Here is a 17,512-nt window from a genome sequence, read left to right on the forward strand (position 1 = left end):
TAATGTGTTAATGCAGAATTATGAATCCCCCCAGCACACACACTGTGCACTGCTGGGATTCGCTGGTTTCAGACCCAGGAATGGAGAGTATGTATGAGTTATACAAACCCTCGGCTGGTGAACTCGGTCTCACCCTACAGTCGTACTGACCGTCTGCGTTGGCTCAATACAAGTGTATGAAGTGAGCCACACCCACTGGCCGGGGGTATGTATAACTCATACATACCCTCCGTTCCTGGGTCTGAAACTGGCAAATCCCAGCAGTGTACAGTGTGTGCGCTATTTGTATTTATAAGTCTGCAGTCACAGATTGACTGCAGACTTATCGAATTGGACCAGACAACCCCTTTAATGTTGTACATCTTTGAATTTCAATTCTGTCAATGTCACTTAAATTTGTTCTGCCCCTTAATCACGTGACAAACATCACACTTGGGAATTAAGATATTACTTCACCAGAACAACATCTTCCACTTGATTTATTGAAAGAGATGAACTCTGTCCTCCGATTATGGAGCTGATGGGGATGAAGGAGACGTTTCAAACGCTTAGTCCACAAGCAGTGGAGGCAGGACTATGAGCCAAGGAAAATTTCACTGTGGAAATCGGACAAGGGGCCAAACAATTTAGGACATCTTCAACAAAGAGAGAAATGTCTGCTGCGTTAGGGATGATGATGAAGATTCTGTGGTAGACTAGATCTGGGAACCATACAGGGGTACTAAGGAAGTGTTGACACCGGAAGAGGAGGGTGTTGGCCTTAGCAATACACAGCAGAGGCAACCTGTGACTAAAATATCATCTAGGTCAAAATATACTTCTTTTTCAGTCATTTTTGGAGGAGGCTCAACAGCACCTGAAAAGCTCCGGTTGCAGTGATAGAGAGTTGTATGTATGAGCATTTCATGTATGAGAATTCTTTTGTACATGGTCACCAGGCAATTCTTTGGCTCTCTGCAGGAGGAAAGTAAGCCGCTGATGTTCCGTCTCACATACCAAAGAAACGGTGACTAACCAACACAACAAGAAGCTACATCAACAACTCTTTCAGGAGAAGCAAGTCAGCCAGCAAACAGAGCAAGCTTCTAGTTGTCCTCTCATCCCATGTCTTAACATTTGTCTGTCAGCAAGGCCGCATCCTCAAGCACTACTTGGCCAGTGTCATCATCCCCATCATCCATGATTATTATTTGTTGTACGGAGAGTACTCCTCCTTCTCCATCGCACCACCAGATATCCATCCCTGACTGTGTCGAAGAAACAGGCATACAATCCCAGACATCTGCTTGTGTGCTATATAAACTCTCAGCAGGTCAAGTTACTGGTGGTGTACTCACAACCGTTCCATATATGCTGGCTAGGAACAGAATAAGTTATCCAGAGAGTACATGGTTAAATTGATAAATCCCAAAAGGTAACTATAGATGCGGGCAATGTCAGTTTTGTACTTTTCAGCTTTGCAAAAGGTTCATTAAGATAGGTAGAGTCACCCATAAAGTCAATGGTTTTTTAACTTGCAAAACACAGTTTGTAGCATGCTGTATGTGATCCTTACTCCATGTGGCTAGTTTTATAGAGGTAAAACTATGAGGAGAATGTACGAAAGATTTAGGGAACATTTTAGATCAGTTGAGAGAGGGGTAGGAGCCTCTCTGCTGATTTAACACAGATGAGACGTATAATAGTGAACCTGCAGTATTGAGATTTGCTGGTGTAGAATGTGTAAATACTCCCAAAAATTGGGGAGATAAGACACAAAAAGAAGTACATTGGAAAAAAATGTAAACCATTTTTGTAATTACGGTACATGCTAAGGCGACCAATTTGCCAACCAGTTATTAAAATTTTTTAATGTTGGCATCTTGTGCATACATTTTTTACAGTACATATATATACTGCGCACAGTGTCTTCTATAGATGTAACTGTCAAAACAGAAGTATCTCCTCTGCAGGAGCTCGGAGACGACTATAAAAAAAAGTGTTTTTTGTTGTTGTTTTTAGATGTACTATCCACTGTATAGATTTGCACTCACTCAGCAGCGGGTGAGGTAAGCAAAGGAAGCGGTATTGCTGAAACGTCCAGGCAAGTTTATTTAAAGTTCATAAACTGCTCAGGATATCAAACAAAAAACAGCCTTTTCCGGCACAAGTAAAAAGTCCATACAATTCAGCGGGTTCGCCCGCTTAGGATAGTGTCCGATTCTTTACATCTTCGCACAGCCCAACACACAAGAGATTCACATATCTCCAGGTTCAGACACTGAATGAGACACTCGGTCTCCATTTTATTTGCCAAACCATGCCCCTGGGGAAGAGATACGTGAGCAGTCATTCCCACCCATCTCTTATGACTGCTTGTAAAACCCGGCCCCGGAATGGCCTAAGAACTCTCTCAGCACCGGTGCTCAGGAAGGATATCATGGAACTAGAGAAATAAAAGGAGGGCAACAAAATTAAAGGGAACCTGTCACCTGAATTTGGCGGGACCAGTTTTGGTTCATATGGGCCGGGTTTTCGGATGTTTGATTCACCCTTTCCTTACCCGCTGGCTGCATGCTGGCCGCAATATTGGATTGAAGTTCATTCTCTGTCCTCCGGAGTACACGCCTTGCCTTGCGCAGGCGTGTACTACGGAGGGGACACAGCATGAACTTCAATCCAATATTGCGGCCAGCATGCAGCCAGCGGGTAAGGAAAGGGTGAATCAAACACCCGAAAACCCGGCCCATATGATCCAAAACCGGTCCCGCCAAATTCAGGTGACAGGTTCCCTTTAATAAAGGGGATGGGGGGGGGGGGGAACTACCATATTATAGGATTAATTAGTCTAGAATGAAGACGACTGAGGGGTGATCTAATAACCATGATATATAAGGGAACAATACAAATATCTCTCCGAGGATCTGTTTATACTAAAGGCTGAGTCACACATAACGATATCGTTAACGATATCGTTGCAATGCTTTTGGTGACGTAGCCAACGATCCCACTAACGATCTCGTTATGTGTGACAGCGACCAACGATCAGGCCCCTGCTGGGAGATCGTTGGTCGATGGGAATGATCAGGACCTTTTTTTGGTCGCTGATCACCCGCTGTCATCGCTGGCTCGGCGTGTGTGACGCCGATCCAGCGATGTGTTGACTTGTAACCAGGGTAAATATCGGGTTACTAAGCGCAGGGCCGCGCTTAGTAACCCGATATTTACCCTGGTTACCATTGTAAAAGTAAAAAACCCCAAAAAAACAGTACATACTCACATTCTGATGTCTGTCACGTCCCCCGGCGTCCACAGGGTTAAAACTGCTTTCGGCGAGAGCGCTGCTAATATGCACGCGCTGCTGCCGAGAGCTTCCCTGCACTGACTGTCAGCGCTGGCCGTAAAGCAGAGCACAGCGGTGACGTCACCGCTGTTACTGCCGGCGCTGGGGACGTGACAGACATAAGAATGTGAGTATGTAGTGTTTTTTTTTTACTTTTACAATGGTAACCAGGGTAAATATCGGGTTACTAAGCGCGGCCCTGCACTCAGTAACCTGATGTTTACCCTGGTTACCCGGGTGCTGCAAGGAGACTTTGGCATCGTTGAAGACAGTTTCAACGATGCCGAAGTCGTTCCCCTGATCGTTGGTCGCTGGAGAGAGCCGTCTGTGTGACAGCTCCCCAGCGACCACACAACGACTTACCAACGATCACGGCCAGGTCGTATCGCTGGTCGTGATCGTTGGTAAGTCGTTTAGTGTAACGATACCTTAAGGAAGGCGACGGTCACAAGGGGGTATTATCTGCGTCTGGAGAAGGTTTTTCCATCAACATAGAACAGGATTCTTTACTGTTAGGGCAGTGAGAATTTGGAATTCCTTGCCTGAGGAGGTGGTGATGGCGACCTCAGTCGAGGGGTTCAAGAGAGGCCAGGACTTCTTCCTGTTATTAGGTTCTTTAGACGGATGTAGATCTGGGGATTTATTCTGACGGAATATAGGCTGAACTGGATGGACAAATGTCTTTTTCGGCCTTGCTTACTATGTTACTATGTTAGCACTATGTGCTGAAGCATGCTTCAGAGCTCACATCACCGCAGCCAATAACCACGATGACACATCTCTCCTCAAGGACCTAAGCCATCTTACACCACCTTAAAAAAACCTCTGTGTTAACATACCCTAAACATTTCAATGCATAACAGTACGAACCAGTGACTCAGTAAAATCAGTGACTTCTCTGCATTTAGAGCTTACTACTCACCTGTGCGGTTATCTGTAGGAATCTCCTCTTTACACTGCTCATCACCCCTCACATATGTCTCTGTAGTATTAATGAGGATCAGATATTCACCCTGAAACAAATATTGAAAAAAGTCACAGAAAGATTTAGATGTTGGATAGAATGATTTCGAAGAGCAAAAAAGAGCAAATAGTTGAAGGTCTCCTGTAGAAATTCAATCTTATTGCACCTTTTTCCTACCAGAGGTCTCCATAACTGGGATCATTGTGAGCAGATCCAGACAACATCTAATCAGTGGTGTACCACCAATGGCGGCAGACCAAGCAACTACTATGGGGCCCCGAGGGGTGAGGGGGCCCGCCGTAGTCGGACAGCAACAGCTGTGCCAGGGGCGGACATACCGCCTGTGCAACTGCACTGGAGCCCAGAAGCTCCAGGGGGCCCCTGCAGGGTGGCTATTAATGAGGGCAATCTAGCCTGTTTATCCATCCCCGAAATTGTCCTCATGTGCGGCGGGCAGGGAGAGATCCCTGCAGCTCCGCTGCCTACAAGAGAAAATGGCAGCAGAGCAGCAGCAATCCGTCCTGCTTCCTGTCTTACACAGCAGTCAGCGCCGCCACCACCAAATGACATACGTGTGTGTGTAAAGATGAGTGGTGGTGTGTTTGTTTGTGTGCGTGTGTAGCGCTGCAGAGAGGTGAATGGTGCTGTGTGTGTAGGTGGAGGAGAGGACAATGATGGGGTAATGGGGGAGAAGGCAATGAGGGTAATGATGGGGGTGGTGGGGGAGAAAGCAATGATGGAGTGGTGGTAAGGGCAATAATGGGGGGTGGGGAGGAGGAAATGATGGAGATGTTGGAATAGGCAATGATGGGGTGGTGGTGAAAAAAAGGCAATGACGGTGGTAGTGGAAAAGACAATGGTGGTGGAAACGGCAATGATGAGGGTGATAGGATAGGAGGAAATGATGGAGGCGATGGAAACACCAATAATCGGGGTGCTGGGGGAGAAGACAATAAAGGGATGCGGGGGGAGGAGGACAATGAGTGGTGCAGGGGATTGGGAAAGGAGGAAGTAGTCACGATTAGAGTGTCTTAATGTTTATGTAGTTGAAAAATATTTTTGGATTATTTTTACTTTTTTTGGCAATGGGCTCCTCTGTCTCAATCATTGCTGCTTTGATTTTCTCAATAATTTAATGCCTAGAGTGTGGCTAATAAATTGTCTGTTCAGTGTATAATACTGGTGGATAAAACTAGACTGAACACAAGACCTTCACAGCCTTCTACACATCATAGGGGAGATCTCAATACACCTTCTCTCCATCTACCTGATACTCCTGAGGAACATTGAGATCTTCTTGTTTACAGTCTTGTTGAAGATGAGGATGGGGACATCTCTCTGGTGTTGTCCTCTCACTGGAGAGAACTGGAGGAAACACATACAGGGACTGAATGAATTCTTTACATACAGATAATTATAGGCCGTGTGTATTTAGTCCTCTATTTTACCTGGTGATGTGAAGGGCTGGGGAACCTCCATCATGACGTCCTTGTACAGATCTTTGTGTCCTTCTAAATACTCCCACTCCTCCATGGAGAAATAGACGGCGACATCCTGACACCTTATAGGAACCTGACACATACAATGATACCATCATCCCCCCGATCCCTTCATAGCGTTACTGTATAATGTCCCAGCATTCCCAGCAGTGTCACCTCTCCAGTCAGCAGCTCAATCATCTTGTAGGTGAGTTCTAGGATCTTCTGATCATTGATGTCCTCATGTATCAGGGGGTGAGGTGGAGGCCCCGTGATTGGGCTCAGGGGTCTTCCCCATCCCTCAGACACAGGAGCCTGACAGCACTCACTAGAGGTCTTCTTCACTACTGTGTAATCCTGGTTATGGAGAGACACATTAATAAACCTCACTACAGACATTCCCAGAGTCCTCACCTCTCCAGTTCTGTCCATCTGTTATTCCCATAGATAAGAATGATGTAATGTGACGCCATCAGAATCTCTCACCTCTCCAGTCAGCCGGAAGAGGATCTCTAGGGTGAGGTGTAATATCCTCTCCGCCATCTTGTCCCTGTCCCTCTCCATCCTTGTAGGGTCACTCAGGAGAATTCTCTTATATAGAAGATCTCCACTGAGAGGATCCGATATTGTAGGGACCTGAATGGGGAGAAGATGTAACATCATAAAGCATCTTATTAAATAATACAATTGCTGAAGATAATAAGGTCTGTGATACTTTGTGCTGTGTCATTGTGAATGGGTCAGATTTGGGAACAGGAATTCCCCTTATAGGTCATTGATACCAGAAGTCAAGGACTGTGGAGATGCTGAAAGAGGAATACATTCCAAGAAGTTGGAGCGTGGCCTGAACACCATGTGCTCTATTTCTGTCCCCCAGAATCTGCTGTCTACACGGGGAGTGGTGGAGATTATCAGTACAGGAGGCGCGCAGGTCACAGGGACCTCAGAAATATGGAGGAGACCGGCAGAAACACAAAGAGTGATGATGACACCGGGAGGGTCCCGAGGAGCGGCCATAAGGGGGATAACCTCTTTTTCTCATCTTTCAGGATACATCGGGGGCTTATCTACAGTGCTAATGCTGTAGATAAGCCCCTGATGCTGGTGGGCTTAGCTCACCTTCGATTTTGGGGATGACAGGTTCCCTTTAATTATAACAGCCGCCACTATAAATGTCACCTGAAGAAACCGCGGCAGACACAAGAGAATATATAGATATATATATAGGACCGCAGAGAGGTTTCCCCAGGAGACGAGTGCGCTTCTCTTTACTCATCGTCTATGGAGAGAGCAGAGCGCGGCTCTGATTGGTGACAATGCAGGAGGAGACTTACAAGAAGACGATGAGGGAATCGCTGATGTTTTCTGTCCCCAGAGAAGGAATAAACCTCAATAATAATACATAATGGGGAATCTCCAGCACCTACCTCCACCTGCAGAGCCGCACACCACATATATGGCTGTTCTGTGCGCACAGGACCCGGGATGGTGTTGTGCCACTCCGACCAGAATCTTGTGTGGGAGGAGCTATTCTCCAGTTTATAGGAAGTGAGATTTATCATGTGACCCCTGACTCCTCCCCTCCTGTGACCTCATCACAGGTCCTGTGCGCACAGAACAGCCATATATGTGGTGTGCGGCTCTGCAGGTGGAGGTAGGTGCTGGAGATTCCCCATTACTGGGCATTAACCCCCTCAGTGCTGAGCCTGTGTAGGTGTATTTACATTGCTGCATTCTAATATCTGTACTTTTATTTTTTATATTTCCTCTGAACATTGATATGCAAATTGCCTCTTCAGAGAGAAAGAGGACTTGAACTCTATATAGCGCCACCTGTTGGAAGTAGTGATCCTACTCTGAACATTGAAAGACTCAACCCTTACAGTAGGATATTTCCTACATGCCCCCCACACAGGGTGATTCCCCCTCCCTCCCCTATAGTGTGACTCCTGCTCTGAGTGCGGCAGGTCTACAGGTGGCGCCCCTCTGTGGTGTGCGCGGCTCCTGCACCTGGGGGCATAGTGACGTCATTGTGTGTACTGCGCCCCCTCAGGTGCTGCAGAGGGCACAGGCTGTGGACGCAGGTACACATAATATCAGTGCTTGCCGCATCTGAGGATGTCCCCATGGATCCAGGATGCTTGGACGTATGAGCAGCAGTTTTCTGTCTAGATACAACATTTCTGAGAAATTATATAATTATTTATCTGTGTTGTTTATGTCCTATATTTTATCTTTTTTTGGAACCTTTCTCTGGTACCTTTGTTAAACTGGCTGTTAAGGCACCATATTGAAAGATGTGGAACGCCAATCTGGTAACATCAGCCCCTCCGAGTATATAACCACCAAAGAAGTTAGAAAGCCAAGAGTGGAGTTATCTTTGCTCATGACTGTCACATCTGAATCCCATGGTCCATTATTAGTAGGCCATGGCGCTCGCCTTGACGTAGTATTAGGGCTGAGTCAGACCGCTGTATAACTCGTCATCGGATGGCATTCGTCCAAGTTATACACTAGTGTGAGCGAGCCCTAAGAATATGTAAAAGTGTGTAACCTACTTCAGCAAAGGCAAAGCTCCCAAACCTTCCCAGATTCTGCGGGACTATCACAATTTGAGGGGGCAATGGCATTTGATTTTTTTTACATGCATTTTTTTCAAGTGCCACATCAAAGCCCATAGAGAAAGCATGCACCAAAACAGCATAGTACAACTGAGTATTTAGATGCACCAAGAGTTTTTATGAAACAACATCCACTTTGCTGGGACATTTAGGTCATGTTCACATGTAGTGTAAATGCTAAGTTTTTTCTGCTGCCCCCTTTTTTTGCACAGAAATTTTGCTGTGTTTAAGGCTATATTCGCACATTGCTGTTTTGATGCTTTTTTTCTGCAGCCAAAACGTGATATCTTGGCACTAAAAAAAATGCTGCAGACAAAAAGCATTTTTATGCTGCGTTTTTCAGGATCCCAAAGTTCAGCTTTGCCTTCTCCATATGGAAATTTGACCACATTTTTTAGTGGAAAAGATTTTTATGTCTCAAAAAAATGGTGACTATTTGTAACTAAAAAATTTAGATGAGTTCATGAAAAAATACACAATTGCAAATGTAAAAATGGCAGGGGGGGGGGGGAGTTGAATAGGTCAGTCATAGTTTACCAAACACATTGGCAGTGCATTGAGTTGGTTGGGTTCTGTTTACTGTAACACATTGGTGAGGGCCACCGTGTAAAAAATTGCAGTTACTTTTTTAAGTGCAGAATGAAACCCTTTCTGTACAATAAAAATGACATTAAAAAACGCTGCTTCACATCTGCACCAATAATGCAACAAATAAGGAGGAAAATGCTTCACCCCTTCACCCTTGGGCCATTTTTCATTGTTTTGTTTTTGCTCCCCTTCTTCCCAGATCCGTAATTTTTTTTATATTTTCTTCAATTTGACCATGTGAGGGCTTGTTTTTTTGTCGGGACGAATTGTACTTTTGAACAACAGCATTGATTTTACTATAGAGTGTACTGGAAAATGGGAAAAAATTCCAAGTGCGGTGAAATTGTAAAAAAAAACGTGCAATTCCACAATTGTTTTTTTTTCCACCATGTTGACTAAATGCTAAAACTGACCTGCCATTATGATATTCTAGTTCATTACTGTTCGCCTACTGTATCCTCACCCATCCCTTGTAGATTGTGAGCCCTCGCGGGCAGGGTCCTCTCTCCTCCTGTACCAGTCATGACTTGTATTGATCAAGATTATTGTACTTGTTTTTATTATGTATACCCCTCCTCACTTGCAAAGCGCCATGGAATAAATAAATGGCGCTATAATAATAAATAATAATAATAATGATAAGTTCGCAGATCCCAAGCATGTGGAGGTTATTTTTTAAGTTCCAAAGTTTGTAGAAAACTTCATTGTTTTGGGATTTGGGGCTGGGTGAGGGCTTATTTCTTTGAACACCGAGCTGGCATTTTTATTGACACTATTTTAGGGCAGATACAATGTTTTGATCGCCTGTTATTGCAATCTATTGCAATGTTGTGGCGACCAAAAAACTTTTAATTTTTTTCTCGTTATGCCGTTTACTGATTGGATAAATGATTTTCATATTTTGCTATAGATTGACAATGGCATTTAACATGTTATCAGCTGATGGTCGATCGTGATTCCACCCGTGGCTGTTAGCAGCACAAGACAGCTGATCAAATCAACTGTCAAGGATGCTACATCAGCGTCAGAGCCAGCATCAAACATATACATCATAAGTTGTGAAGGGGGTTAAAGAATTGCAGCAAAAATGGAATAATCATCACCCCATTTGACATCTCCTTCTGCCAGGGTAGAAAGAAATTGAAAATGGGTATGGCTTTGGTTGTGGTTAAAATTTGCTGTAGTGTGGTTTGTTCATCTTTCTGTTCTGTTCTGTAAAAGTTAGGAGGCTGGCAAAGTACACAAAGGAACAAGTGGTGTGTTCCTCATTGTATTCAGCTGACCCCTGATTTTCCCTTCTATACTAACCACTAGCGCTTTACTTTCAGTACCATCTTTATGCTGATGACACACAACTATTATTATTATTAATAACCAAATACTAGGCCTAAATAGAAAGGTACTTCCATATATACAAAATCAATCAAAAAAAAACAATCGGAAGCTTAAATACCATTAAAAGATATCAATATTTTATTGTTTCACAAAAAAATATAAAAACAAATCTCATAGTAGCCAGTGGGAATACATGTGACAGAATACTACTGTCTGCATACAAGAATATGCCTCAAAATCAAGTGATATATACAAACATGCCAAAAATAGCAAACAAGGGTTAATCCCATAAAGTACACTATATAGCAAACATGTTAACAGTCAAAGGGTTAATCCCATAAGGTACACTATATAGCAAACATATTACAATCAAAGGGTTTAATCCCATACAGTACACTATATAGCAAACATGCTTGTAAAAGAGGAGACCCTATCTAGTTGAGCAAAACATATAGCTTATTGCACCTCCACTGGAGGGTGCAAGATAGTACATCACTAATAAATGGTACATATAGTGCACATATAAGGCATGGAAATGAATGAGGGCATATTACCTGAGTATGCAGCACAATACAGGAACCCCGACGCGCGTTTCGCGGTATGCTTCGTCCAGGGGGATAGTCACTATCCCCCTGGACGAAGCATACCGCGAAACGCGCGTCGGGGTTCCTGTATTGTGCTGCATACTCAGGTAATATGCCCTCATTCATTTCCATGCCTTATATGTGCACTATATGTACCATTTATTAGTGATGTACTATCTTGCACCCTCCAGTGGAGGTGCAATAAGCTATATGTTTTGCTCAACTAGATAGGGTCTCCTCTTTTACAAGCATGTTTGCTATATAGTGTACTGTATGGGATTAAACCCTTTGATTGTAATATGTTTGCTATATAGTGTACCTTATGGGATTAACCCTTTGACTGTTAACATGTTTGCTATATAGTGTACTTTATGGGATTAACCCTTGTTTGCTATTTTTGGCATGTTTGTATATATCACTTGATTTTGAGGCATATTCTTGTATGCAGACAGTAGTATTCTGTCACATGTATTCCCACTGGCTACTATGAGATTTGTTTTTATATTTTTTTGTGAAACAATAAAATATTGATATCTTTTAATGGTATTATTATTATTATTATTTATATAGCACCATTAATTCCATGGTGCTGTACATGAGAAAGGGGTTACATACAGGGTTATAGATATCACTTACAGTAAACAAATTTACAATGACAGACTGGTACAGAGGGGAGAGGAACCTGTCCTTGCGGACTTACATTCTACGGGTTATACACGTCATCCCCTGACATTACCCCTGCTGTAGTACAGAATACCAGTGACTGTCCGCAGTCTCCTACATCATGTCCGGTCTCTATCTAAAACTCAACTTTTCAAAAACTGAACTTCTTCTGCTCCCGCCGTCTACTAACCTCCCTAAATCTGACTTCTCCCTCTCCGTGGGTGGCACCAGAAAAATGCCAAGGCAGCAAGCATGCTGTCTGGGTGCTATGTTTGACACCAATCTTTCCTTCACCTCCTATAAACAATCTCTTGCCGCCTACACCTAAAGAACATCTTTATAATCCGTCCCTTTTTCTCCCCATTGAAAATAAAGATTATTATTAATATTTGCCTTCCTACTTCATCATCCTTTGTTACTCTCCTGCAGTTATGTAGCCCCTAAAAAGGAGACTCACCACCTTTCTAGCATGTACATCACCAGAAATAATAATTCAATAAGACTTTTTAGATTTAGACTGGTTTTACATATCAGTGTTTTGGGTCCATTCTCAGTTGTGGGTCTTCGGTTTCTAAGGATATGTTCTCATGATGAGCTTTTGATGTTGCAGTAGTGAACATAAATTCCCTTAAAAGACAAATTTTATTTATCAATATTTAAAAATAACACCACCCCAGTGGTCTCCCGGCAGAAAAAAAGATCTGCCAAAAATAGCTAAAAGTGACCAAGATCTAGCGCATACCCTGCAATATCCTAATCCGTCACCTGCCTTGCTGCGGAGGTTGGCACCCTTGATAACGATTTTTTGGCGCCCCCACTCAACGTGGACTAACCCTCACTGCCCTTTCTCACCCTATTATAAAGGTGAGAAAACAATGATATAAGAACAGAGATGAAAAAAAGCAAAAAAATGGTCACAAAAAAATAAAAAAAAACCAAATATAATCAAAATTAGCAAAAAGACCAAAGCAGGGCAACTAGTGCAGTCATTTATGGTTCCAGTCCTTGCACTACCATAATTGCCAATTGCTGCTCAATAACAATGGGTATGCTGCCAAATTCGCCATATATGAATGCCAATACGGCATCAAGCAATATCAATAAACAAAAGAAAAAAGTGCCCACAACACCTCATACTATACTATACAGCATTTATAGTCCGGTTCACTATGTAATTTCGCCGGAATTTTCTGGAGAGTTTCAAATATGTACATTTTTGGAAAGGCTATGGTATAAGCAATAAGAAAAACAATGTTTCCATTTGCCCCGAGTCCTAAGTGGCCGCCATCTTGGATTTTACAAAATGGCTGATTTACATCGATTTTCGTTAATATCTCAGCTTGTAAGTAACGTAAAACTTAAATTTTGACAGCTAAACATACATTTTGAGTACTAAGAAATGCAGTGGTATCCAAATAAATACTCTATATACGACTACAAATTGTATCGGTTTATATTTGAACAAATTTTCGAACTCGAAAAGCAGAGAGTTAATGTTTTTAACTTTTGAACAACCAGAGTGTCTTTACATATCGCCACCATCACTGTCATCATCAGTTTCATATTTGGTCTGAGTGTCCTCGTCATTCATACACTCGCTGTCACACTGACAAAGATCGGTACAGGATAAGTTATTTTTTCGGCACGAACACCTTGAAGAAGAACAGTCATGTTTGCATTGACAACTAATCATCTCGATTATTGCTTTTGGAGCTGGAAGAACATCTGTCATGGTTGGTTTCAACTGTCCATCCAACCCTTTGTGATAGCCATTCTTCTCGGGATCCAGCTGAGAATCCTGCAAAGCAATATTAGCTTGTCCCCACACTCTGGCTTGGATATGGACTCTGAGGACATGTTGTTTTAGAGCTCCGAGTGTAGGAGGTAACCTGTCACTTTCTGCCATATGCTTGCAAAATAGATGCCATCGCAGTTCGGGAATATTCTTAATAAAAATGCCTTTTGGAGAGTAAGCAAAACATACGAAGGTAGCAAGAGTTGACAACATAGTTTCGCTCACTTCTTTTTCAGTCGAAAGCATCTGCAGAGAACTGATTACATCTGGTGTTGCGTTCATGTAAGCTTGCAGCCAGATTGCTTTGCCAATTCGAGAGAACCTTCCAGTTGTGTCAGCACCAGTGAATGCATGGAAGGCTGTCAAAGCCTTTGCTCTGTCTGCCCCTATGACTCGCCTTATTGGCTCTATCTCGATCATCCCAGAGACCATTGAAATCGATGTATTCTTCAGCATGAGGTCATAGTTAGCTATGACCAACACCAGTACATCGGTATCAGGGGAGAAGAAAACCATCCTTGCATCCGGTGGGTTTCGTTGTGTTGCCAAGACAGCTTGGTAGATCAACAGTGTGTCTGCTTCTTCGTGATTGTTGTCGTCGAAAACTAAGTTTTTGTTGCTCCTGGTACACCCTGAAGAACAAGTGATGACCAGTTTTTGTGATGAACTGTTGAACTCTAGAGTCTTTGCAGCAAGATAGTTGGTCAGGTCAGCCTTTGTCTTGTCATGTGAAAGGAACCTGTTCATTGGAATATGATTAATGTTTGTTTCATCTCTGACCTGGTACTGAATTGGTGCCTTTCCTTTTCTTCTTTTATCCCTGGTAGCATCCTTGAGAGAATTTTCCCTATACGTATCAAACACAAGGATTATTTCATCGTAATTTTCTGTGAGAGACATAAGCCTGTCATTGAAGCAGTAACTGAGATCTTTGACTGTCACTAGTGTTGCCGGTTTCTTGGCCATCTTTTGCAGAAGAACCATTCCATCTACCAGGGCTATCTTGCGACTTGGAGCATCTGATCTTGTGTCCATCCTATCTTCTGGCTGCAGATCTTTCTGTGGAGTTTCTACTATAACCAACTTGTTAAGGAGACTGATCAGTTTTGATTTGTCATGGCATGGTAACATTGTACCATCTGGAGCAAAAAAGGCTCTTGGGGTCAGAGTGAATTCGTAGTTCCCAATGGCCACTTTCTGGTTTATGTCTCTGTTGGACCTTGCCAAAACCATCATTCTTCCATACAAGTCCTTGGTCTCCTTAAGATCAACAGTCTTGTCTCGGAGTTTTACTGTGGTTTTCTTGTTTGCCGACATGAACATCCTGTTGTTCTCCTTCTTTACTGGTGCCCATAGGCTAACATCCCCATTGATTCGCGCCAACACATAGTCTTCATACAGCTTTTGACCTGTCTCATCTGCATTCAGGATCATTTTTACGTACTCATCAGGGATGTAGGCATGGGTGATTACATTGTGCAACTTGTCACCTACAACAGCAAATGGGTTGCCATGTTTCAAAATTGCTTCCTTAATCTTGTCAATAACATGATGACACTTCTTGACTGCACTTGGCCCAAGATCGTGATGCTCTCTGGTTTTGTCACGTTCTAAATCAAACTGTCTGGTATATTCTTTGACAACTCGGGAGAGTTCAGGTGTGGCCATGAAGAATCTCTGACGAGCATTGGCATTGTTCGAGATGCCGACTATGCCAGCATGGATTTTCATCAGCTTGTTCAGATGCTCGCATGCATGGTCCGCCCCAATGGATACAAATGGGATAGCACTTTTCGTGACTGAAATGTTACCCGCTTTCATTTCTTCCCATGTTTGAGGGTGATTTATTTTAAGGTCATGCATGTCCGTGATATACCTTGGCCACAATCGCTTGTATTTCATCCGGTCAAATGCAAAGAAGAGCTTGCTGAGCTGCTCTCCGGCTTGAAGATGAAGCTCAAGGTCTGCATTCCTGGTTGCAGCAACAAATAAAAGGATTGTTTCCACTCGCTGTAGGTAGTTCATCATTGACTTGAACATTGCATTTTTGGATCTCTGTTTCACCCATGTTTGAAAGACTGTGATTATGTCAGCAGTGGTCAAGGCCTCTAGTAGGGAAGTGCTTGCTTGTTTCACTGACTTACTTTTTGTGTTCTTGTTTTCCTCAGAACAGGCAGCTTCAATTCCCTCTGTTGCCATCAAACACACCTGTTTTAGTTCTGGATTATCAATGAAGAACTCGTCCAGCAACAGTTCATACAGAGCAACATATGTATATGTGTGAGCACGAAGAGCACGCTTGTAATGGGTACATTTCAGTATTTGCCTTGTTGTTGCAGACCCATACACATCACCTTCTATCCATGCATCATCAATACCCGAGTTCTCCGTAGAGGTACCCAGAGCGCGCAGGGCAGCCATTACAACATGTAGCTCTCCCAGTCGTGGAACAACGGTGCGTTTCAGATCAGGTCTTGCATCTAGAAGTTGGACAACCTTCTCATACAGAGCCATATCAAATGAAATAACAGTGGGATGATCTTCACCAACAGTCAACTTCCTCAGTTCACTTGCTTGCATGATCACAGTCAGCAAGGTTGACCACTCGTGTGCTAGCTCTGGTAGCAGTGGTAAGGCTCCAACGTTGGTAAATCGCTTGCTTTCGGACAACAGTGAGTTGTATCCTGACCATCCAGGAATTTTGCTCGATGCTTTCTCTAGTTGCTGCATTCTGGATACAGCAGTAGCAACAATCCATCCAAATTGTGAAAGTTGGGAAGAACCTGATATTTCCTTGTTTGTGACAAAGTGTTCTGATCTTTGGGTATGTTGTACTTTTGGCTTGTCACAGTGCAACATATGTACATGGTATGGAGTGACAGATAAAGTGTGGGCATCTGTTATCTTCAAGGGTGGTGCAACTGGTTCTCCAACAGCATCTACTTGCTGATATACAGCAGTAATAGTTCCATGTGTGGTTCCTTTCCCATCAGGGGTATCCTCTGCAAAGTCTGTGTTATCAACTGCAAAGAACACAAAGGTACCCTTCTTCAAGAATGGTGGCACGTAAAGACCTTTTAACTCTCGGGTGTTTTCTACAACAGCATTAGCCAAAGCAGTTTCCATTCGTAGGGTACGGCCATAGGGAACACAAAACCCATGTGAACTAAGAAGATTCATTAATTTCTTATCGCGAGTGGTGTGATGAACAGTCAGAGCTAGCCCCAGGACCTGTGGGTTTTCTCGTGCGTTGGGTTGTCTGAATACTGATGATTCGGTTTTTGGCTTGTAGTTGACCTGGTGTTTTGATTTGAATTCATACATGATGTTCTGACTCATAGTGAGTGCTGCTCGGTCAACAATTTTGGTCCTTCTTTGAGTTTCAAGGCTGTTAATCGGCCCTGTTATGATCCAACGGATAGCGGAATATAATTCTGCTGGAACGTCGTGTATGTCACTAGTGACCGTTATGGTGTTTTTATCATTGACTTCCGTTGTAAAATTAGCAATGCTTTTCCTAATTAACTGTGCTGCTTTGTAGATTGTCTGCATGTTGTCTGCATCATCACTACGACATTCCATTGCAGAATTAACCATGATTTCCTCACAGGCTTCTGGTGAATAAAGAACTGCTGATTCCCTTCTGTTTTTTGAAAGACAGGATTTCAGATGTGGCAAGGCATTCATTATAATTTCTTTGAGCCACTTTCTAGTGAATGTAGGTTTGTGATTTTCCACGCCTTCTATACCAAGCATATTCAAATAAGTGGTTTCGATATCTTGTATAGATAGATATGATTGGTTCTGTGTTTGAATATCCACTAGGTTTAGCAACTCTAGCAGACTTGCACGTTGTAATAAGGGTTCTTTGTGGTCTGTTGTGTTGGTACTACGTTCTCGTTGTCCATGAAAAACATGCTTTGTCCAACAGCTTTTGTGGTACCGGACGTCAATAGAATGTGCATCCCCTGGTGCAATGCATGTGTTCAGTCTTGTTTTCAGTGTTAAATTATCTGATGTTTCAATAGCTTGTTTCAACGATTTCCCTGCGTTGACTGTCCTCACATTATAAAGCTTCTCATTCTCATCGTTCTGACAAAATAAACATTTTTCCTTATCCAGTGGCCATGTATGTGACCTCGTGAATGGTGATGAAGAGTCA

The 17,512-nt window shown here is 43.1% G+C and overlaps 2 protein-coding genes across 2 annotated transcripts in view; one reads left to right on the forward strand and one right to left on the reverse strand.

Moving 5' to 3' along the window:
• LOC143768141 (uncharacterized) overlaps nt 1-7,326 on the reverse strand; it is a 113,070-nt gene extending 105,744 nt beyond the window's left edge. Inside the window, exon 1 of the mRNA XM_077256829.1 lies at nt 7,192-7,326. Coding sequence (XP_077112944.1) covers nt 7,192-7,326 — 135 coding nt within the window. The remainder of the gene's footprint in view (nt 1-7,191) is intronic.
• LOC143768142 (uncharacterized) overlaps nt 7,269-17,512 on the forward strand; it is a 127,105-nt gene continuing 116,861 nt past the window's right edge. Inside the window, 1 exon segment of the mRNA XM_077256830.1 lies at nt 7,269-7,418. Within this exon segment, the coding sequence (XP_077112945.1) occupies nt 7,392-7,418 (27 nt within the window). The 5' untranslated portion in view covers nt 7,269-7,391.

This window comes from Ranitomeya variabilis, chromosome 4 (genome assembly GCF_051348905.1).
Source record: "Ranitomeya variabilis isolate aRanVar5 chromosome 4, aRanVar5.hap1, whole genome shotgun sequence".
NCBI lineage: Eukaryota > Metazoa > Chordata > Amphibia > Anura > Dendrobatidae > Ranitomeya > Ranitomeya variabilis.